Source organism: Rhinolophus hipposideros (genome assembly GCF_964194185.1).
Source record: "Rhinolophus hipposideros genome assembly, chromosome: 5".
Lineage (NCBI taxonomy): Eukaryota > Metazoa > Chordata > Mammalia > Chiroptera > Rhinolophidae > Rhinolophus > Rhinolophus hipposideros.
Window position 1 is genome coordinate 64,428,808 of NC_138051.1, and position 24,272 is coordinate 64,453,079.

Below are 24,272 nucleotides of genomic sequence, written 5' to 3' on the forward strand. Positions count from 1 at the left end.
TGTTAGGCATCAAGTAATGCACTGTGGCCACCACAAGCTCTGCATGTTGGAAACTGAACTTTCCCTCCTCACAGATCTGTTTTCTCATCTTAGTGAAAGACATAATCAGTGACCACTTGCGGCCAGGAATTAAGCGTCAAGGTACCCTCATCCCTCCCTCCCATCACCCATGAGGGACTGGTATTGAGTGATCATAACCTCTGCATTTCCATCGAAGGCTGATGATTCCAGAAACTAATTAGGTCTTGAATCTAAACCCTTTGCTCCATCCTGTGAGTCTGAGCTCGTCTGTTTTAATACAATTACATGGGGTTATAAAAGCACACAAAAAAATTCCCTATGCTGTTTCGAAATAGAGCTTACACTAAATCTGAATGGTTCCTGAAGGTTTCAGATTTATTTTTAAGTGAGACAAATAATTTTCTTTGATCATTTCCAACAGAAGGATATTTGATTCTTCTTAAGGTTTCAGACTTTCATGTTTCCTTTGCGTTCTGATAGGATCTGTCGCAGTGCCTAGCTCTAATGGCCAGGATCATTTACTCCATATTTTAAAAGGCAAAAAATAGACACATTCATTTCTATCTACTAGATATTACAGAGAGTATCTATTGTATACAGTTATTTGAAATTTCTATATATTGCCATATATTTTAAGAGAAGACATTATGCACTACATCTTTAACAAGAGCGGAACATTACATTTTAATGATGCTACAAAATCACTCTAGCAAGGCCCTAAATCTCTCAATAAGCTTAAAGGCCCTAAATCTGAAATAATTTTACTTGTTCTGTTTTTAAAATAACATAAAAGTCATTTCGAATAAGACATTTTCTCCATTTCTTAGGCATGGTTATTCACATAGAATCACCCTTTAATAAGTAAACTCAAAATGTGCATGGAATATCTATAATTAAAGGTAGAAAAATGCAGCTGTTTCTGTGCTGGGCTTATGCACATACATACATAAACCAACATACTATGAGATGTTGAGTGATACACTCAGGCTTTTTTAAAACCCTTTAGAATAGGATAGATGTTTTCAAATGCTTCATAGATTTCAGAACGTTCTTTGGCACCTGTAAAGAAATCCAAGTTTATAAAATCTTTAACATAAAAACAATACCAAAATTTTCTTAAGACTAAAATTTCATGGTCATCTCCAATTACTTTTAATATGACATTTCTTTAGGTGTACCTGAGAAGTGACATTTATTCCTGGTCAAGACAAAAGAATTTGGTGACTTCATCCAAATTCCCACAAACACACACCCTAGAGCAGTTTTCTAGTACTTCCACTATGTTGGTGTATCAGATCATTTTCAGCGACACGGGGCTCAGTATGAAATATGGAATGTTCTCTCTATGTGTGCCGCGAACATAACCCCAGAACATGACTTTCATCAGCACCTGTGGGCACTTAGCTACCAGCAAAAGGGACTTCCTTTGGATCCACTCGTCTCTAATTAACATCTTGATTCCCTAATGTTGACTAACATAGTGAGACAAAGCGGAGCTAAAGTTTTAAATTTCAGTGTGTAGGGAGGGATTATTGGAGGGAAAATTGTACCACTGTCACCCTTAAGAGTCTTAAGTTTCAAGAGATCTTTAATTGTAACAAATTGCTCTGGGAATTAAAGGAATAAAAACGTTAATTAGAAACATGAAAAACATGTCTACATGGTCCCCACCCTTGAGAGAGTCCCTACTCATCTCTCACCGCCACCAACCACCACCAACTACTTCCACCTTCAAAGCTAGGCAGGCCCACTGGGCTAAGGGTTATGGCCTGGAATTACTTGTGTTTATATGGCGCTATCAGCTAACCAGGAAATTATTATCTGATAGTATTGTGGGAAGGAAGCAAGGAGATTAATGAAAGGAATATATAAAAACTGTTAGCATGAAGAGGAATGGAATAGTTTAATTTGATAGACTTGAGAGCTATGAAGTCAGAGAGGAGGAAGGCTCAGTAAGAGCAGAAATGACCTCGGAGAAGTGGCGAACTGGTTTAATTACAGGACTAATGACGGAATGACTTAAAGGAGAATCACCAGATTTAAGAAGCAGGTAGAAATCAGGATTCAGAAGATGAGCCATACTTTAAAAGATGAGCTATACTTTAAAAAGTGGAAAACAGCAAATGTTGGGAAGGATATGGGGAAACTGGAACCCTTATACATTTCTGATGGGAATGTAAAATGGTTCAGTCACTATAGAAAACAGTTTGGCGGTTCCTCAAAAAAGTTAAAATACAATTTACCACATGACCTGGTATATTCCACTCCTGGCTATATATCCTTGAAAATTGAAAACAGGTCTTCAAAGGAATAACATGAATGTAGAAGCATGTTAATTGCAGCGCTATTCATAATAGCCAAAAAGGGAAACAACCTGAGCATATACATCAATAGATGAATGGATAAACCAAACTGTGGTATATCCATATGATAGAATATTTTTCAGCCATGAAAAGGAATTAAGTGCTGATACAGGCTATGATGCAGATATACTTCAAAAACTAAGTTAAAGAAGCCAGACACAAAAGGTCACGTATTGTGTGATTCCATTTACATGAAATAACCAGAATAGACAAATCCATAGAGACAGAATGCCACTGGTGGTTGCCAGGGGATAGTGGGAGGGAGAAACGGGGAGAAACTGCTTAATGATGTAGGTTTTATTTTGGAGTAATGGAAATGTTTTGGGACTAGACAGAGGTGGTGGTAGTGAATGTACTAAATGTCAATGAATTACTCACTTTAAGACGGTTAATTTTATGTTATGTGAATTCTACTTTGATAAATTTAAAAAAAATTGTTTAAGAATAAAATATGAAGTCTTTATGAGATTAAAAGAGATAAAGGGAAAGGTTACTTGTTCATTGCCAAGGAGTTTACTGTCTGAGTCTCCACCCTCAAAGAAGTGGAATGGGAAGGAGGGGGAGTTACTGACACAAATAACAGAGACTGTACTTTGAGGTAGGAGAAACCCCTTAAGTCTCAGAAGATTTTAGTTACAACACCAAAATTTTAGTTTCTAAAGAGAATGGTTTTGTAGAAATTAAAAAGTGAGTTGAGGAAGCAGTAAGTAAAACACTACTGTAAAAAACTCCCTGCCTCTGATGTGATGGATTTTTTTGGCTTCTGAACACTTTTGAATGGAACAGCCTTCTTGTTAGGAGACAGTGAAGTATGTATAGCAAACACGCTCCCACTCCCCACCCCCCCAAAAAAACCCAAACCAAGGTTCTTTCTACATTTCATTGAGGAATAGAGTGTCTAGGTCCAGCATTTTGGATAACCATGTACTTCAGTTTTATCATAACACTTAAAAGAAAAAGAAATCATACCTAAAAGCATTGTATTCAAACCCAAAGAGTATAACATACTGGCATCCCCTGGGGAGGAGAAAATACCCATCACCCACGAGGGACTGGGTATTGAGTGATCATTACTTTATATCATAGGAAAACAACTTTAGATACAAAGAGCTTTAGGGAGATTATCTAGTAGAATTTCTTCGTTCATATGCGGGAAAACTGAGGCCCAAGAAGTTGAAGCTTCCCTTAATCATGAGTAGCAGCTATGGGAGAAGACCTCGTATACCCAGTGTTCCTTCCTTTACACCAAAAGTCATCAAATGAACATTGTTAGGATTTGTAACTGGGTGTTAAAATTGAAGGTGTTTGGTCAGTTTAGTCAACAGATTTCCTTACTGTAATATTGGCGTCAAAACTTTAAGGGAATCCAAAGCAATCTACAGATTCATTGCAATCCTTATCAAAATACCAATGGAATTTTTCACAGAACTAAGAAAAATAATCCTAAAACACATACGGAACCACAAAAGACCCCAAATAGCCAAGCAATATTGAGAAGGAACAAAGTTGGATATCAAACTATACTACAAGACCATAGTAATCAAAACAGCATGATACTGACATAAAAACAGGCACAGATCAATGGAACAGAATAGAGAGCCCAGAAATAAACCCATGCTGATACAGCCAACTAAGCTACAATAAAGGAGTCAGAATATATAATGGTATAAAGACAGTTCCTTCAATAAATGGTGTTAAAAAAACTGGAGAGATACATGCAAAAATAAAAATGAATGTAGCCTCAAAAATGAACTCAAAATGGATTAAAGATTTAAATGTAAGATCTGAAACCATAAAGTTCATAGAACAAAACATAGGCAATGAACTGTTTGACATTCATCTTAGCAATTTTTTTTGATATGTCTCCCAGAGCAAAGACAACAAAAGCAAAAATAAACAAATGGGACCACATCAACTAAAAAGCTTTTGCTCCACAAAGGAAACCATCAACTAAAAGGCATCCTAATGAATGGGAGAAGATATTTGCAAGTAATATATCCAAGAAGGGGTTAATATCCAAAATATATAAAGAATCCATATAGCTCAACATCAAAAAAAAAACAAACAATCTGATTAAAAAACGGGCAGAGGGTATGAATAGACATTTCTCCAAAGAGGACAAACAGATGGCCAACAGACACATGACAAGATGCTCAACATCACTAGTCATCAGGGAAATGCAAATCAAAACCACAATGAGCTATTGTGACATACCTGTCAGAATGGCCTTCATCAACAAATCAACAAACAAGCATTGGTGAGTATGTGGAAAAAAAGGAACCCTTGTGCACTGTTGGTGGGATTGTAAATTCGTACAGCCACAATGGAAAACAGTATGGAGGTTCCTCAAAAAATTAAAAATATAACTACCTTATGACCCAGCAATTCCATTTCTGGGTATTTATTCGAAGAAATCAAAAACGTACATCATGTTCACTGCAGCATTGTTTACAATAGCTAAGACATGAGTGTCCATCAATAGGTGAATGGATAAAAAAGGTATGGTACATATATACAATGGCATATTATTCAGTAATAAAAAAAGAATGAAATCTTGTCATTTTCAATTACATGGATGGACCTAGGAGGTATTGTGCTAAGTGAAATAAATCAGTCAGGAAAAGACAAATCCTGTATGATTTCACTTAGTAGAATCCAAAAAAGCAATATAAATGAACAAACAAAACAGAAATTCATAGATAGAATTAATGGTTGCCAGGTTGGGGGGGGGGGGTGTGTCAAAGGATGGGTGAAAAAGATGAAAGGGATTAAGTACAAATTTCCAGTTTTAAAAATAGTCATGATATGTAAAGTACAGCAGAGGGAATATAGTCAACAATACTGTAATAACTATGTATGGTATCAAGTGGGTATTAGATTTATCATGGTGATCACTTCATAAGGTATACAAATGTCTAATCACTACATTGTACACCTGAAACTAATATTGTATGTCAATTGTAATTGGAAAAAAATTAAAAATATATAAACAACAGAAAACCTTTAATGGAACCTAAATTGGCCCCATACTCTTATTAATAATCACTCAATAATTAAACATCCCAATCGGTAACATCAGACTCCAATTAGATGACCCTTGCCTTGTAAGCAAAACTTACCAGTCCTTTCCTTCGGGTTATAATGACCTGAACAAGCATAAACACCATTTATAAGATTGGTGGAAATTCTGTGGCTGGTGCACTGGAGAGAGAACTTGGCTTTGAGATAAAATGATATGAGCTTAAATGCTAGCTCTACCACTAGCTTTGAAATCATAGACAAATTGTTTACCTTCTGAGTTTCAGTTTCCTTACCGATGAAATAAGAATAGCCTTTCTCATAGGGTTGTTATAAACGGTTAAGTGAAGGTTTGTAAGAAGTCCTTTGTAAACCTTAACATTTTACAAAATCTAAGCCATTTTTATTGCTCTAGAAGAATGTACGTCAGTGTTTGGGATGTTGGGATGGCTGGTCCACGTACACGTCTCATCATTCGGTTCTATAAGAGCCGGTATCAGATAATTTGTCTGTCTCTTTCACCAAGGCTGGATTCCTGCCAAATGGGGAGTGTGTTATATTAGCTTTTATATTCTCAGCAGCTAAAACACTATGGGTGCCTGGTAGGCGCTCAAAGTTTATTCAATATCTATCATCTGCCGATAAGGTTTGTAAGCTTATCCCCATCCCTTAGTCAGCCCAAATATCAATTTCCAATAGTACTTGGATTTTCTGATTCTGTTCTTACACTGTCATAACTACACATCTATTTTCCCAAGGGGTATCATGTGTGTGCATACAAGTGAAAATCTTACAAATTAAAAAAAAAAAAGGCATTAAACCCCTCAAGTTATGCGTTTTACAATATATGCTAAATCGCCATTAGTGGACGATTACCAGTAACGACTGACAGGGATATTCTGGTCTCTCTGGCCCACTCACTAATCAAATCACTCTTGCCATTTTTATGCTACTCTCTGACCTACTCTTTTTCCAGAGCCACTAATGTCCGGCTAATTTAGAGTGACCTTCAATAACAAAGACCCAGCTTCTTAGTCTTTCATGCTGCAGGGAAATAAGTAAATGTGAAGCATTTTACTAAAGCCTCTTTAGACTTCATTTCCTGTTATCAGGTCCAGGCATCACAGTAAAATTCCAGTCTTTTCAATGCTAGGGAGAAAGCAATGAGAGTAGGTTTTCACCGAGATAGTAATAGTAATAGCTGTTTATACCATGCTTACCTTATGCCAGGCACTGGTTTTGTTTCCTTACAACACTTACCAGGTAGCTTTTACAGCCACCTGCATTTTACATATATGGAAATCAAGGTGGAGAACTTAAAGTCACCCAAGGTCATATAGCCAATAAATAGTAAAGCCTGGATTCAGACTGGACCGTCGGCCTCCACAGTCCACCCTCTTAGCCACACCTGCTGCCTCACTGCTGAGAGAGTATTTATCATTTCTTCAGCTGACAAGCAGGATTAGGGAAAGGGTGCACAAAAGACCACACAGGTGTTTTCATAGACATCAAAAGAGCTGGGGGACAGGGCAAGGACATGAAGATGGCAGGCTCCGGGGACAAGGCTGCTCAAGTTCTCACCTGTGCTGCAGCACATACAACTGGTTGACATTGTTAAGGTTCCTTAACCTCTCCATTGTCCCTATTTTACAGGTGAGGAAACTGAGGTATTAAGTACAACTTCACAGAGTTAACTAGAACCCACATAAAAGCCCTGAGCACAGAGCGTGGCACATGATTTCCCAACATATGCTAACTCTATTATTATGTCTGATCTTAGAAGTCAAAGTTGACATACTTGCTGTTCATTGTATATTAATCTGGCAGATCTTAGCTATACTGTTCACTTCACCATGGTTTGAGAAAAAAACGTGGGTCCTAGATGTCACATCAGCCATAGAAAAGCAGCATGGACCTGGGAAAACTGTGTTAAGCTTTTTGTTGTCAGGAACCATGACAGAGTAGGATAGCAGGGCCGCTTCGTCCTCAGCTCACTTAACTGTAGTTAGAACATTCAGAGGTGGTCTTGGACGTGGTCACTACAGTTTTGGCTCCTCGGGGGAGGAAGACAATTTTATATTGACAAATTACTTTCAAGAACCCTGCAAATGGCACATGATACCATGATTTCTAATTGCCATTTATTTCTATTATGTGCATTGGTGTTACAGTTCCTACCTAGGGAAGAGGTGGGATCCATTATTGTCTCCAGTCATATCAAAGTGCATCTGTAACTTCAGTACTCTAACATTTTCTAGGCAAAATTTACGTTTGTTGGGACCTTGCATTCAAAACAGTTCTGCAGAGTGCTTGGTCTTGCCGTGTTGGACTAGACTACATGAGCCTCTAGGACTCCACTGGACATTCTCCATGACCATCCTCAGCTGAGGTTCTAGAGGCAAAGCTAAAACAGGGTTCTTTGATTCCTTTCCCCAGGGACCCAAAATTGGGACCCTGAGTTTTCAAGCCCTTTGCAGGTGAAAAGGGTCTTGGTAGCTAAGACCCTTTATAGACTTCATAAAAATTCTAAGAAATAAAGGTGCATGTGTCTCTAAGTTTAGAACAAAAGTAAACTAAAACATGTAGTTCTAGGTAAAGTACTTTAAGACAATGAAGCAAAAATGGGGAAAAATCCCAATAGATGATAAATATTCCTATTTCAGTAGTAAGACATTGACTGGCTTTTATTTTGTAATGTAAGTAGAAACTTGGCTTTCAGTTACTACATCTCATTTCCTTCTCTACAAAGGTAATGATCTATGTTTTGCAAGAATGAAATTTAGCATTGCCTATTCTATGTGCTAAACACATTAACAAATTTTAAGGCAAGTGTATTGGGTGGTTTTAAGTATTGCATGTTGACTATCCTTTGCTTTTGTGATTTGTAACTTCTAGCAAATGTGTACATGAACGTTTTTCTTTTTTTCCTATTAATTTGGGACAAATGGGGAAGCTGAATTAAGGATAGTTAAAGAAACTTGTTTTTGTGTACCTATAAGCACTTAACCTATACTTGGCAATTTGCACTTTTTAATAAGACTAATTCGTAATGACACATAGCATATATATGAAAGTATTCTTCCAAAGTTCTTGAAAAGTTTGTTCCCTTAGGTACGGCATATATTGACCTCCAATATCTATACTATTCAAGTTACTTGGAAGGCTTTCCCTCCTTCCTTTAGGATGTAAGAGATAACCTTTATGTCAATCACTAGGAGGTCTTCATTATTTCAGATTCTAAGTTGGTAGCATCTAAGGAATTGTAGCTTTACTGTATTCAAGAAGTTCTTGAATTCCAAATAGGCTTTCCCCACTTCAAAGACACATTTGTTATTTCTTAGAGAAAAGCACACTACAAAACTGAACTGAGAATTATAAAAAGAAGCCTTAAAAACAGACACTACGTGTTGATGGATGCTGAGTGATAACTACCAATTTTTCTCTAACTCAGATGATGCAAAACTCTCAATTTTATTTTTTTAGGTGGGGCAAGACTTTATAAATTTCTAAAGTTTATTTGCAAAAATATTCAAGAGAAGCTAAGAAACATAAAAATGGAAGCAATGAGAGAAACCCAGCTTTATCAGGTAGAGAAATCACTAGAATTAAAGCACATCTACACCAAGGTAGTATAAATACAATAGGGTTCTCATAGTATACTTCTGAAGCAAAGGCAGAACTGGAGAACAGACGAATATATCAAGGTCAAAAAGAGTCATTGCAAATTAATAAGGTGGAGAAGAATATGTAATGTTCAGATGGCTTGCTAGCTATTTAGGGATGGGGCATGGGGATCAATTTGGCTCATGCCATATAAACTTGGCATTCATTTTGGCAGAGAAGAGTAAAATGTGTAAAATGTCAGACAAAAATAGCAAATTTCAGTAGAATGGTATGGAAAAGAGTCTGAACCATTTACTCCAAGCATTTTAAAAACCCTTCTTTATGTAAAAGTCACCAGGAAAAAGTCATAAATATAGTAAATAGTAATTTTTTAATAATATGGTAAACTTATACAGATCCTTAGGAACAAACTAATAAAAACTAAGTGGGCAAAAGGAATGTTATGTATACACTATTTACAAAAGATAAAATGTTGTTTATTGGATTAGTGAAACGTGATCAATTTCTATTTCTGATTATCAGGGAGGTTAAAGCAGTGAGATAATTTTCACTTATAAAGTTTTGTTTTTTGTACTATTTTGTTTTGAATGTGGCTGAGAGTTTTTAAAAGATACTTAGTTACACTGTTGATAGGAATGTGTGATATAGGAGAACTATATTGTATATCCCTTCAAAAACAATTTGGTAATTTGTACTAAGAACCTTAAAAATGGTCATATCCTTAAACAAAAATTCCATTTCTGAGCACCCACAATAATAAAATAATTCTCTACACATAAAAATAACCAAATGTTTGTGCCATTTATAAGCAGCAGACAAAGAAGGGACATTTAAACACCTGACAATAGGAGAATAAGTTTGATATAATAACATGTTAGAACAGAGGCTGGGAAGCTTAGGCCTGCTGGCCAAATCTAGTCTGCTACCTGTTTGGAAATAGCCCAGGAGTTACGAATAATTTTTATGTTTTAAAAGGTTGCGGACAAATTTTTTTAAAAAAGGAAGAATATTACATGACACATATAAATTGTGTGAATTATGTTGAATTCTCATTTCATAATCCTTTCCTTTATGTAATGCCTTGCCTGTAGCTACTTAGGCACTGCAATGGCAAAGTTTGGTTGTGGGGACAGAGAAAGGCAATGGTCCACAAAGCCTAAAATATTTAGCACATGGCCCTTTACAGAAAAAGGTTGGCTGACCTGTGTTCGAACATTGCGCAGCTGTTAAAAGCTTTCATGAAGACTTTATAACAATGAGTTAAGCTACATATGTTATAATGGTTAAGAAAAAAGCAGGCTGTAAAGATGATTTTACATATCAAACTGACATAAAAACATGAAAAAATGTTACATTGTTTTGGGTATTAGGACTGATGGGCAATGTTATATTCTTTTCTACTTTGCATTTTTTTTCAGACATTTTGTAATAGTAAGAATTACTTTATAATCCTGAATAAAGCTGTGTAAAAGGAAAAGCAAAGTACATGCATAGCTAATGAATTTTATGAAAGTCAGAAAATAATCTTAGAACTTACCTGTCAACACAACTTTTCCAGATACGAAGATAAGCAATACAATTCGTGGCTTTACCATTCTATAAATAAGGCCAGGAAACAGTTCAGGTTCATAACTGTTAAGACATAAAGGGAAAAAGTTAAAAATAGCACTATTCAACTACTTTCCCATAATATTTGAGACCCAGGATATTTAAAGCTGCATATTAAAGCAGTTTTAAAAATCTATTTTGCCAAAAACCTTTTGGCCATCTTGATAAAAGTAGTCCTAAGTGCCGCAGGTAATTTCTCGTTGCAGTCAAGAACAGAATTCATTTTTGGTCATATATTTTCCAAGTGCAAGCTATCTGAAGCTATTAGAAATTAAGGTAACTTAGGGCATCAGATTTAATGTATTAAGATCTTGTTGGTTAAATGTTCTCCATCTTTCAAAAAAAAGTCTGTCAATGTAAATAAACACATTTTATAAATTTTTCAAGTTCCCCCAATAATGAGCCTATTTTGTATGCATTTATAAACTGCTAAAGTTAACATTTTTAGCTGACAGAATCTAAAAAAAATTTCTAGACCACTGTTATTTGTCTTTGGACAGGTACTCTACAATGAAATAAAACTAAACTATCCCAAGTTTTAAAAATTCAGGATTTGTTGCTGTAAATAGTAACTCACTATTTACTACTAAACATAGGCTGGCTTCCCCACGGAGCAAAAGATGATAGGGCTAAATTTCTCTATATTCTAGCGTAGAGAAGAGGGGAGAGAACTACAAAGACTTGATGGACCTATAAAAAAGAAGTCAGGAAGTAAGAGGAAGCTGATAAAACTTTTCTCACAACAATGGCTAATGGAGAATGACTATAAGAAAACCGAGAAATGGAACACTATAATACACATGAATCTTTGCACTTAAAGGTTGAATCCAGATGACGTGAAATGACTCCATTCCATCTGCAATGATAAGACCCATACAACGGCAGATGTAAAACCTCTTATTGGCACCAGAAAGAGGCATCACAGTGCCCACCCTTCTGAAGTACCTATTTGGAGGTTGCTATGGGTGTACTTGTCTTCCTGCAACATCATTCCACCTTATTTGAGAAAGCCTGTCAAGACTTCTACCCACGGACCACTTCCCACACTGGGACCAGCTGGAGCCTTGGAAAACCCTTTGGGACCTACGAGGTTTGAGCCAAGAAAGTGAAAGCTGGGGGCATAAAAGGAATGTTTCCATTTGATTTTCCAGCTGAATCTTAGGACTGTAAGATGGAAAAGAAAACATAAGTATGTACATGATGGTGAACTGCAGTTGGCTTTCAGAACCGTGGTTTTAAGGTGCCAGCATAGTAACGTACCAATTAAAGATTTACTTCATTTAGTCTCTGCTTCATTTCAAAAGAAGGTTGAGGCAGAAACAAGAAAAAGAGGTTTTGGTTACAAAAACACTTCATGAGGATCAAGAATACCACACACATGCCAATCTGTTGGCCAACCCCAATTTGACTCACTGTGCAAGTCTCAGCTTACATATCTCTTCCCTTAAGAAGTTTTCCTCGCCCTCCGCATCTCGCCAGCTCCTTTAAGTATCCCATTTGATGGAACCAGAGCTCAAGGGGTGTTCACCTTCGCAGTTACCCTATTTCATGACTGTCTTTGGCTGTGTGTCTTCCCTTTCAGACAGGGAAGTCCATGAAGGCAAGGGACTGTGGCTGTACTGACTGTCACTGTCACCGTACCATCTACTACACGGTAGCGACCTAGATTTTATTCATTTAAGAAATATTTATTATCAGGATATCTTTGACTTTAAAATTGTAGGGAAGGGAGAAAAATGCTCAGGGAAAACTGAAAACAATTATAGCATAGGGAGATTGATGGAGAAGGTGCCTAGTGACAAGGAGATATTTGTATTATCAGAGGTTCATCAATACAAAGTTGTAGAACCTGGGAAATCAAATGAACTTGGAAGTTTTAACATAAGGCAAACTTGATCTGATAATTATAACTGATGTGTGCCATGGCTCCCCACAGGGCTATGGGCAACTAAAGAGAGGCCTCAGTTTAAAGATAAAACCTGCTGAAAAAAGGAGTTTTAGTACCCCAATCTCTCTCTCAGACACACACACACACGGGAGTTGTGATCCATAACCTAGGAGGGTGGCTGGATGGAGAGTATTTGGGGAAGCAAGAACGAGACTAGAATGGGAAAGCTATGGGAATACAAAGCCAGCTTCCTTGTCAAATTAAAATAAAAAGGTGGATGAGATCATAACACTGTCTGAGAAGGAAGACAGAACAGTAATAGGCCCGTTCCAAGTGGCTAAAAGCAGTGCATCTGATCAATTATCTTCTTGTCCGACTGGCAATTTTATCTTTCAGAAGATGGAAGTAGTGGCAAGGGTCGTTCTAGATTTAAAATCTGATCTGCAATGTTTGTGAAAAAGAAAAGAAATGAAACTTGGCCGGAATTGCACACATCATTTTAGAGCCCTAAGTGGCCAGAAAGGGGAATGCTAAGTCTAATATAGACATGTACCTTAGAATTCAGGCAGAGATCTTTCATATGTTCAGAAAAAGTTGGTTCAGAGAAAAATGAACTAGAGGCCCATGGTTGAGAATCTGGAAGATAAGATGGCTCATGGGTTGAAAGACTCTTAAAAATGAAGGTTTTTACTATGAATCTACAAATTATCCTAAGATTGAAGAAAGAAAAAGATACCTACAGAGGCAATATGTCTTGCAAGGGGCGGCGGGGTGGGGGCTTCCCAGGGAACTCTAGGTACATCCTGAACACTCTATAAGCATACGATGAAAAAAATTAATGCAGGGGAAAAATAGAATACAATCAAGGAGAAAGCAAACATTTCCTGAAGAATATCATAAAAGCTAAATCTCAGTATGAACTAAAATTTTTAAAAAGTTAGGGAAAAAACAGTTTTTAACTTCTGTTCAGATCATGTCTCAAAGGAAAGCTAACAAATATTAGAGAAAGCATAGTTACACGATCCCTATCTACTTTATCAAGCAGAATGGTTGCTCAAAGGCAAAGAGAAGGAAAAGTGTTGCAGTGAAAGGGTTTAAGTTCAAGCTAGATCAAGAGAATTTAAGAGCATCTGTGATTCTAAGCCAGTTCAAGTGCCTTGGCCCAAAAGTATGTCCCAAGGGAGGGGTGGGATTTGCAGTTGCTCAGTCAACCTCCATCACTGTTCTCTAGGGCCTGAGAAGGATGGGAGATGCAGCAAAGCGGCTCAGGGAGGAGGAGAAGCATTTGCTGTTGAGGTGGGAAGTTACATTTGAAGAAACCAGGCTGGCGGGACATACTTCCCTAGGAATATGAGTACACTGAAGAAGAAACTGTGGTGGGGGCTACAGCTACACACACACAAAGAAAACTCTCAAAAAAACAGGACAAAAGCTAGACAGGATTGCCTTCATAGGATGTGCTGTGGTCATACGTTTTCCATCTTCTCTCCAACCCGTTCTCCCCTCACCAGCTGTCAGCTCTTTCTGACTTGCCTACCCCCCACTCATACCCCTTCTCTTCCATCCACCACCATCACCCCCAAGCCAGGTGTGCTGTTTCAGAATCTGTACATTAGTGGGTCTCAATGTGTGGGCCACTGGCCAGTAGCACTAGCATCACCTGTGGACTTGTTAGACCTGCAAATTCAAGCAAAATCTCTGGTGCTGCAGCCCGAGCAGGAATGGTTTAATAAGATGTCCAGGTGATCACTATTCAATATAACTTTGAAACCTGCCATATCAAAAAACTGGACATATCTGGTAACCAATAAGGATTTAGGCATATCATCTTAGCCCTAATCACCTATTGTGCCTTTACCCCCAAATTACACTTCCTCTAAAAGATACATTATATAAACAGCCCATAATATACAACTTGAACAACATAGTAAACTCAAAGTTATGTTATATAACCATCATACCTACTGAACTGCTGATGGGTTAGCACCAAACCTTCCAGCCTGATGGGAAATCTCACATCACAGCTTCCAACCATGTTCTGAATTTTAAAATCGAGGAATCTGGCAGGGAAGCCAAGCTTCTGCACCACACGAGCATACTTTCTCGCAGCAAGTCGAGACTGCTCTTCACTGAGGAGGGGCAAACGTGTTTAAAGATGTCTAATCACCATGTCCTCCATGTGCCTGGGGCTGTATGCACACTACTCTGATCGTACTTGTACGATTTGTACCATGTCTATCTTTCCATGTATACTAACTACAAGCCCATAGCCTTGGAGGATGATGACCTAACACCCCTGCTTTTGTCTCTAGCACCTAGAAGATATGGTACCAAGCACAGTTGTTGAACTGAATCATAAACCGATTTTTGTATTAATTTGTCATCTATCATATATAAGGTATCTTTTCCTTTTACTTGTTTTAAGTGCTGTTAGATAAAGTTAACTATTCTACTGGTTCTCAAACTGGGTCATTAAACCGGCAGTAGCATCACCACTTGAGAACTTGTGAGAAATGCAGAGTCTCAGTTCCCACCCCAGAGGGGCAGACACTCTGGGATGGGGCCCAGCAATCTGTGTTTTAACAAGCCCTCCGGTGATTTGATGCTCACTAAAGTTTGAGAATCATCCATCTGGTCTAACAGTGTGTGCCATTTAGATGGGAACCACAGCAACAAAAATAAGGACGCATGCATACAGAAAAAATCAACATGAGGAAATAAGATATATGCCAACTGAGTGGCAGAGACATGATGTCAAAACTTGGGTCTTTATGGGACAAATTAAAAAAAAAAAATCTCAAAACCTGCCCAATTCTGCTCAGTCTTTCTCACACAACTGTCATTCAGCTCATACCCAATATGAGAAAGAAAGAAATTCATCCAACTTTGTGGCTATCTTCTTCTAAGTGTTTGTCCTACTCCAACCCTATGTGAAATCTTGAGATTTGAGGCTTTATTTTTCATTAGATACTTTTCAACGGTCATTGCCCAAACAAAATAATAAAAAGCAGGGGTTGCCAAACAGGGCCAACACCTGGTGGGTGAATCATAGGAATTCCACCCTCTCTTATGGGTTGATCCCATCTTTAAGCTGAAAATCAGAAGCACCTGAAAGAAAACCCAGATGGAACTTGCTGTTTACTGGACCAATGGAAATGTTCCATTCTCTTTCCTGTCTGGATCTTCACAACACAGCCCCCTCTTAATTGTATTAATTACTTCACATATTCACCTCCTTCATGTGGATTCTCCTCACTCACTTGGAACTCCTGAAATGTCCCTAGGAAGGCCATGTCCCCCAAATTAGTGAAATTGTTTGCATTTTGAAAAATTACATTTTGCCTAATTGACCCATTCCATTTCCTGTATGTTTATAAGGTTAAATTTCAAGAGTTTGCCTAGCCCTGTAGTTTCTTGGGATGTTAGCTGTGAATATCACACAGAAATTTCCATTCAAACAACTACAGTTAAAGTCTACGTACATGTTCTTGTACAAACATTAGAAAATAGATTGAGAACCTTGAAATGTCACCAGCAGTGGTGAAAATTTGATAAATTTGACCCTTCTGTACTTTTTCTGTGCAAACACAAGTGTCCATCACCATGCAAACTCCGGTTATAACAACTAAAGACAATAGGTTTGGATAAATTTGTGGGGATAATTCTTCTATCTCTTATATTAACCAAACGTTCACAACTCTTTATCCAAAACTCAAGAGCCAGATAGATTTGGGTAACTGTATCTCCTACTATATGAATTCACTATCCGAGCTTTCATTATCAGCTTTTAGGAACTAAATAAATTCAGATAGGGAAAGATACGCATGAACGTGTGTATAATATGAGCATATTTGAAAGTGAAAATTGGATAACCAACCTACTATGTAGTGGCCTGCTCCCCCTCCCCCAACTTGACACGATTTGACCAGCCTTCTAAATCAATATACGTGTGTGTATTTTAATGGCTAAATATAATTTTATTCTATGATCGAATCAAAACTCCATTTCTAGATATTTGTTTCTCCCCTGTTTTAAACAATGCTGAAATGAACATCCTTGCAGATATCTTGCAGAGTTGTCCAATGACATAACGATGGAGATTTCTAGGTCAAAAGACACACATATGGATCAACAGAAGGGAAAGCCCCCAAATTACTCAGATACATGTAAAAACTTAACTTGTAAAAACCTGTGTGGGGGGCGGAATGGAGTAAGAATGGATTCTTCAATAAATGTTTCAGGGCACTGACTGGCCATTTGAAAAAAAATTGTTTATTTTGCATTGAAATAAAATCCTAAGACCTGCTCTGCCCAATATGGTAGCCACTGACCACACGTAGCTATTTAAATTTAAATTAATTAAAATTAAATAAAAAATTGAGTCCCTCCATTGTGTTAGCCATATTTTAAGTGCCCGACAGCCACATGTGACTAGGGGTTACCACATTGGATGGGACAGACATAGGACATTTCCATTATCTAGAAAAAGCTCTAGAAGAATAAAACATTAACTTCCCTACCTGCATAAAAAAACAGGACCTGAAAAAGGCCAGAAAAATATATGGAAGTCAATATTGATGTAATGTGCATGGGGAATGTCTTTCTAAGCATGAAACCAAACATTGAAACCATAAAGAAAAAAACCCCGAATAGACTGACTATAGACACAAAAAACCTAAATTGGGTGGGAAAAAAAATCCCAAAATCCTACATTATAAAATCCCATTAACAATAATCTGGGAAAAAATATTTACAGTACTAAATGGTGAAAATACTAAAAGACAAATATCTTCACAGAATATTGGGCAAAAGACACAATAGGCAGTTTACAAGCTTATGAAAAATTAGTATCACTAGTAAATCAAAGAAATGTAATTAAAACAAAACTTTTTTGCCAATCAATTTGGAAAATATAAAAAAACATTAACACCCAGTGTTCACTGGAGAAAGTGACGACTCGGCACATCTCTAGAAGGAGGGAAAATTGGCACAGCCTTTTAGAAGGACAATTTGCTACTCATTTGTAACACTTAGAGGGACGAGCAGCTCCCCCACTACAGTTTTAGGGTGAAAGGATCCACATCAGCACAGCACAGGGCTTTCTCTGCGTGAGATCCGGAAACACGAGCCTTTTAAGAGATGCCTCCAGAGCTAATGCTCAAGCTAATGGTCAAAAAATGTCTAATTTCCCTCTAAAAAGTTCTATCCATTTATCGGCAATGAGGAAAAGGACACAGGAACTACTTCGCCAGGTGTGTATAACAGGCTTTATCACTACTGTGGCTTATTTTCTTTTTAATGCACCTTAAAAACAAGTTATAACAGTCTAGTGAACTGTAAAGTATCCTGTCAGTATCATGAAGCTGAATGTTTTTAATCCAAAATTTGGCATTGTATGAATTTAACTCTGTAGCAAAGTATTTTGCATCTGCTATGTGTTTTAGAACATTAATGCTATCCTTCCTTGTTTTGCATACTGAATTCTTTGTCTGGTCAGGGGTGGGGGCAAGGGGGTCCTTCCTCATACCTTTTGGCTCCTGTGCAGACCATTTTCCCAGAGCTAAATATAAGGGCTGTTGTCCTGGGCTCTCGGATCCGCATTATGACAGCAGCAAACCTCTATACACAGAAGACAAAAGGACAATGAGCTTCTGCTAGAGTTAACACTGTGCCAGTTGAAAAGCTGAGCTGGACATGAAAACAGTGTTGAATAAACTGAGATTAGATGGGAAAACTAAAAAATGTCTGGGTCTGTTCTCCCCACATTAAGATTAACTAACAAAAACGGTCATGATTCTAAAATGTACTTCTAAAATATCTTTAGAAATAAGGTAAGAATAACAACAGTAAAGCTAAAATTTGAGTGCCTGTTATGTTTCAGGCCCTCTTCTAAGAGCTTTACAGGTTTTGTCTCATCTATTCTCCTAACAGGACTCAGGTGAGTCCATTATTATACCGATTTAGTGCACAGGGAAACTAAGTGGTTATTCAACTTCCCCCCCTTTCTTCCTCCTCGCCCCCCACTCTGGTTCAAGCCCTTGTTTCTCAGTCTAGTTGTGTAGGACACAGGTCCCGGGCCCATGCTGGTATTATGAGCCTTGCGCTCCAGCTGGTTGCAGGCCGCTCTTGCTGGCTACTCACACTGGCTGCCAGCCATAGCCCACCACAGCACACAGCAGCCCAGCTCCAGGGAGAGCTGTTGTTCACCATCTTAGCTGTAGAGGTATTGTTCACCAGCTTAGCTTAGCTCACTGGCCCATGTGGGAATCGAACCACTGATCTGGGAGTTAGGAACATGGAGCTCCAACCACCTGAGCCACCAGGCAGGCCCTCAACTTTCAACATTACAGCAAAGTTGAGATTTAAAAACTACTACTAATCTGACTGTGCTTTTTACTTTGAAATACTTCCTTTTCCTTTCAAAGAATCTTTGGGAGAGAAAAATGTTACAGGAGAAAAATGTCAAGACTCTAGAATATACTAAAAAGCAGCCAAAACATAGAATATATATCTATATCTATATCTATCTATTATCTATCTATCTATCTATCTATCTATCTATCTATCTATCTATCTATCTATCTATCTATCTATCTATAGAGAGAGAGAGGCATGCTGAAGATGAACGACAAAAAGTTGATTTTGCACAGTCGTTCTCAACGTGTGGTCCACAGATCAGCAGTACAGGCAAGTCTAGTGGTGCTGATGCAGGCGAGGGCTGAGCACCACTGGCCTGCCACATGACATGTCACTCAATGACCTACTTTTCCTACTGGTCCTACACAGACAGTTCCTTCCCCTCCTCACCTCTCCGCCTCTCCTCCCCCACCCAATTAAGCTGGGAAGGAAACTGGTATGGGCACTACACAAGACTATAAATTCCATGTGTAGTACTCCACAGGACCAAAAACTGACAATTTCAGATTTGAAGCACTGGCAGATGGTAAAAGAACCCTGAGTTAAAACTACACAGAGTTGATCAGATCCTAGTCAAGATTTCCAAGTGTTTACTAGAAAGATAGCACTCTCACCCGGTATTCATTTTGTTAAATAATTATAGTAGCTTAAGTGCTAAGACACAATTTTTTTGGCTGTCAAGTCCAAGTTTGGACAGGTCCTATACACTAAAATAAAAATGAAGGGAGAGCTGAGGATGGTGGAGAACAAAATATGCTTAAAATGCAGATTGCTCAATAGTGTGGTTAATCATTGCAGCAGCCATAAGAATCTCATTGTTTCCATCCTCATGGTAGCCAGCTACATGAAATATAAAAAGGAAAGCTATCCAGCATTTGGGTAACATTCAGGTAACATTTGAATTCAGATGTCAGCAACAACACTACCACAGCAGCAAAAGCAAATAATCCATCAATAGTTGATACTGGCAACGTCCTCAGGATCCCTACTAATATGGTCGTTTTTTCAGTCTAACTCTATAAATCCTCTGCCACCCAAGACAGTGAAATTTTTCCTAGCAGGAACCAGGTCTTACTCATTTTTGTACTCCTATCTACGTACAGAGTCTGCCAAATTGTTAAATGTTGATCGAATTAACAAATCTATTTCTGAGGTAAACAAGCCATTGAAAATGGGATGCCTGGCTTTGGCAGGACACGAGAAAGAATTGATTTATTAAACTTTAAGGGGAAAAAATCCTAAATCTTACATTAGTAAGTAGAAGCTTGAACTTTACACTTAAAAAAATTTGGCTTTCTCAAAGAGAAATTGTAACAGGGAAAATACACAAGTGCCAGCTAGGTGGGACAACATTTAGAAAAAATTATTTCCAGAAATATCATGGCAGTTTAGAAAGTTAGCAGCCCCATCGTCAGGCGGAAAACAGTCAAACGGAAACAATCTTTTGAATGAATGCAAGGGAAAGATCTTAACTTTTAGGAACTGCTCAATCACTGCTTTATTCAGCACAGAAAATGAGATTATTTAGAACTTCAAAACAGAGAATGAGGCAATTAGCCTTTTGACTTGCCAAAAGCTTTTTACACTCATGGTTTTTTTTAAAAAAATAAAAACAAAGGAATGAGTCAAAATCATGATCACATACAGGAAAGTAAATCGAAATAGAAGCTAATTGAAAGAAATACTGAGAAATCTTACCTTTGGGTTATATTCTGCATTTTTGGCATGCAAAGCTATTTTCTTAAGATCCAATTTACAGGCCAGGTTTGCAGTGGAAACTATATTCCTAGAGAAGTAAGTCAACTTAGAAAATTATATCAGATATAAAAAGTAAGAAAGAATTAGAACACTAACTTCAAAATTTCAAAGGTTGTAAATTAGTGACTTCCTAGGGCAAGGATTATTCTAAATGTGAAATACATAGTAACATGGTCCCTAGTAAAATGTAAAAATCCCCAAACACTAAAATAGCTTTTCTTAAAATTTCATGACTAGCTGACTAAAATTAAATCTTCTAAATCTTTTTCAAAACTGTGTTTCAAAATAGAAAGCACAATTCCAAATCAATCTGCAAATCGAATTCAATTTTACGTCTTTATATTCTTCAGGTTTATCCAAGACCAACCACAATTTTCAGCAACTCAGTGCTTTGGTATAAACAATATAATCTTTCAAGAATGTAGATACCCTAATCCCCACTTAAGAGATGGAGAATTAGTGCTTCATTTTACAGATAACCAAACTGTCTAAAGGCACAGTTTATTAAGAACTGATAAAGAATGATAAAATCTGAAATTCTCTTCCCTACACTATTATCCTGCAATTAGTTGTCATCACATTCAGGAATATGAAATGTGTACCCAGAAGGATCACTCATTAAAAACAAACAAAAAACAAAACCCGAAAAACCAACTTACTGGAGTTGAGGCACAATTCCAGAACATTCTGAAAAAGGGGTCATTGGTGTCATGGGAGTTATGGACGCCAGAGACAAGGAGTTTGGTTTCTCAGAGGGATGGACTGAGTTAGCATCACCAGGGGGCAGAGGTGCACGGGACTCTGATGAACTGCTGCTGTTTAAGCCCAGGCCTACATCCTGTTGGCTGGATAATGGCAGCCTACTCTGCAGACTTTGAGTTTTACAATTTTCATCAATTTCATGCTTGCTTCTAATGACAGTCTGGTCTTTATTTTCTTGGGTAAGTTCATCTGGTAAGAAGCTAAGATCCACAGATGAAAAATCACCGGATGTTTCTTTGACTTCTTCAAGATGTGAATTAAATGCAGTCTCTGGGTTGCATGAATCAGATATGTACACATCCTCAGGTGCAACTGGGCTGAGCAGGGGCAACCCAGGTGGGATGAAGTCATCCTAGGCCGTTCCCAAAACAGAGAAACAAAACACAGTGAACACAACAGCATGTCCCATCAAAGGGATACTGCCACGGCCGGCAGGCAATGTGTTCAGGATGAGAGGCAGTTCAAGACAGCTGATATTCATGCCCTGCATGTCTCCACCAAGTATCACTGAATGGTACGCATTATAGCACGCGTAATAGATACTGGAAAGTACATCTGAACACGCAGAAAAAGCATTTTGCATAAAATGTTTGTCCCATGTTAGTTAGATCCGTACTAAGTTGCCACTCGAAATCCAATTTTGTAATAGAGGCAATTGAGCCACCATGCTCTAACTTGTGAGTACTTTGAAGAGAACAGATTTACTGTACACTTTAAATTGATTATAAACTTTAGCTGATGTAAAGTTCTTTCTTAGACTTTTAAATTCATATTTGAAATAGAACGATACGTGAAGGAAGTTTAAGATACAGCTTGAGTGCTAATCAGGACTCCACTAAGGGACTCATGGTTATTCCTTCCAGTCAAAAGAGAGATAAAAAAGCGTTCTCATGACTGGAATTGTCAATTGGAAAAAGTTACTGAAATTTAAGCGGCAAGAATAGTTTAAATCAATGTATTGTATTTCCAGTCCAGGGACGACTGCTCAACTTCCATTACCAGCAACTGAGGGAATGAGGTGTGTAATGAGGGAAGCAGCTAATGTAAAATTCATGGCTTTCTTATGGAAAAAATGGATTACCTTGGTACACATATTACCACCTGCTTTGTTCAAGTCGCAGGCTGAAATTTTAGATTTTAAGCACTGCTTGCAGGATAACCTCATCCCTTAGAAGATCTTACTTCTGACAACTGAGAAGTCACAAATGCCTCTTAGTATCTTTGTTATCTTCTCGGTGACAAAGCTACCTCATCTAAGATAAAATGTCTGGCTTGATGGTGTAGAATTGCTCTGGTACTACAAGTCCAGCAGATGGCAGGGGTGACTAATTGTTCAAAGGAAACACAGAAGAAAGCAGTAATTCTCTTGAAATAGGATTTTTTTGGCCTTACTTCACTTTTTTGGCCTTACTTCATTACCCCCCATATCTCCCACCCCCACCCCAAAGATTGGCCCTAATAAAAGTGAGACAGGGACAATGGCCCTGACTCCTCCCCATTGTTTCCTTGGCCTCTCCCTTCCTAGCTGGAAAGGCTCTCATCAGCCAATTAATTTACACTAAAGCACCAATATCTGCAACATCAGTGTCTCCGCCTTTTCCCCATTGTAGCATTTCAGCCAGAGGCAAAGGTCTCACCTAAGGAAACCAAACTTCAACAAGGAATTTAAGGCAATGGCAACAAGATATGGAAGAGGGATGTTTTATGGCGGCCTCCTTCCCAGTTTACCTATAGGAACACACTTCTGAGGATTTACTTACGGAATATTCATTGCATCCTTGCAGAACATAACTCATCTTCCCCAGCACCTTTACTGCGTGGGCTCTCCTCTACTACGTTAAACGCCACTGGACTTCACTATTTTTGGACTTCACTATTTTCATTATCTGTTTACGCTCCCTCCCCGCCCCCATCCCGCCCCAGCCAATAAGTTGCTCTCTTGCTTTTCTTGTTTTGAAGACTCCGTCCTCTCTTTTCTACAATGCTTGACTCTAAACGTGTTTAAAATTAAACAACCCAAAACTTAAGAGTCACAAATGGAAAGAAGCCACAGGTGCCTCCAATTCACATAGTGGCTTCACACTAGACCACGTGCGAGCTCTGGTTGGCAAGCTGGGGCAAGTTATTTCACCTCTCCAAGCTCCTATTTTTCAACCGAACCCACCGCTTAGGGTCGCTCGGAGTTTAAGAGCTAAGGAAGGCAAAGCCCTTGCAGCGCACGACCTGGCAATGGAGCAGGGACGCCGGGTAAAATCGGCGTCCAAAATCTATCCAAATTTATCCAAAATCTTGGATAAATCTTGGCCCCGACTCGGACAGTGCGGCAGCTTCCAGGCTCACCTGGGCAGCGCACTGGTTCAGGTAGAACTGCAGGTACGTCTCCTCCTCCTCCATGCGCGGAGGTCCCACTCCTGGGTGGGGTGGGAGCAGATGGGGGAAGCCTAGGCGGGTCGACTTACTGCGGAGCCCGCCGAGGCGCGCGGGGCTCACAAGCCATTTATCAGCCTCGCGGCTGCACGCGGCGAGGCGGGGCCTGGGTGCTGAGGGGTCGGGGCCTGGGTTTGGACGGGGCCTGGGTTTGGACGCGGCCGACCTCAACCTCCGCCCAGTTCGTGCTCCTGCAGACAGCGCGAGTAGATTAATAAGTCAGGGAGGGAGATGCAGAACTCCTCCTAGGTCCACCGGTCACTAGAAAGAGGAGGGCTGGGGCTGGGGTTGGAGAGGGCAGAGGCTCCTGGCCATGGTGCAATCAACGCGCTTGCCCACAGCTGAGAAGCAACTCAGGCTGCAAATCGGGAGATTGCCTTCACTTT

At 38.7% G+C, this 24,272-nt stretch overlaps 1 protein-coding gene across 1 annotated transcript; it reads right to left on the minus strand.

Annotated features, from left to right (window-relative positions):
• Positions 1 to 1,003: 1,003 nt before the first annotated feature.
• On the minus strand, positions 1,004 to 23,853 carry TBPL2 (TATA-box binding protein like 2; the record flags this gene model as incomplete). The annotated part of the gene is made up of 7 exons (XM_081047264.1): positions 1,004 to 1,080; positions 10,564 to 10,658; positions 14,484 to 14,651; positions 18,050 to 18,141; positions 20,638 to 20,725; positions 21,357 to 21,811; positions 23,800 to 23,853. The coding sequence occupies 7 exons, from the start codon at positions 23,851 to 23,853 to the stop codon at positions 1,004 to 1,006; spliced, it is 1,029 nt and encodes a 342-aa protein (XP_080903390.1).
• Positions 23,854 to 24,272: the final 419 nt, after the last annotated feature.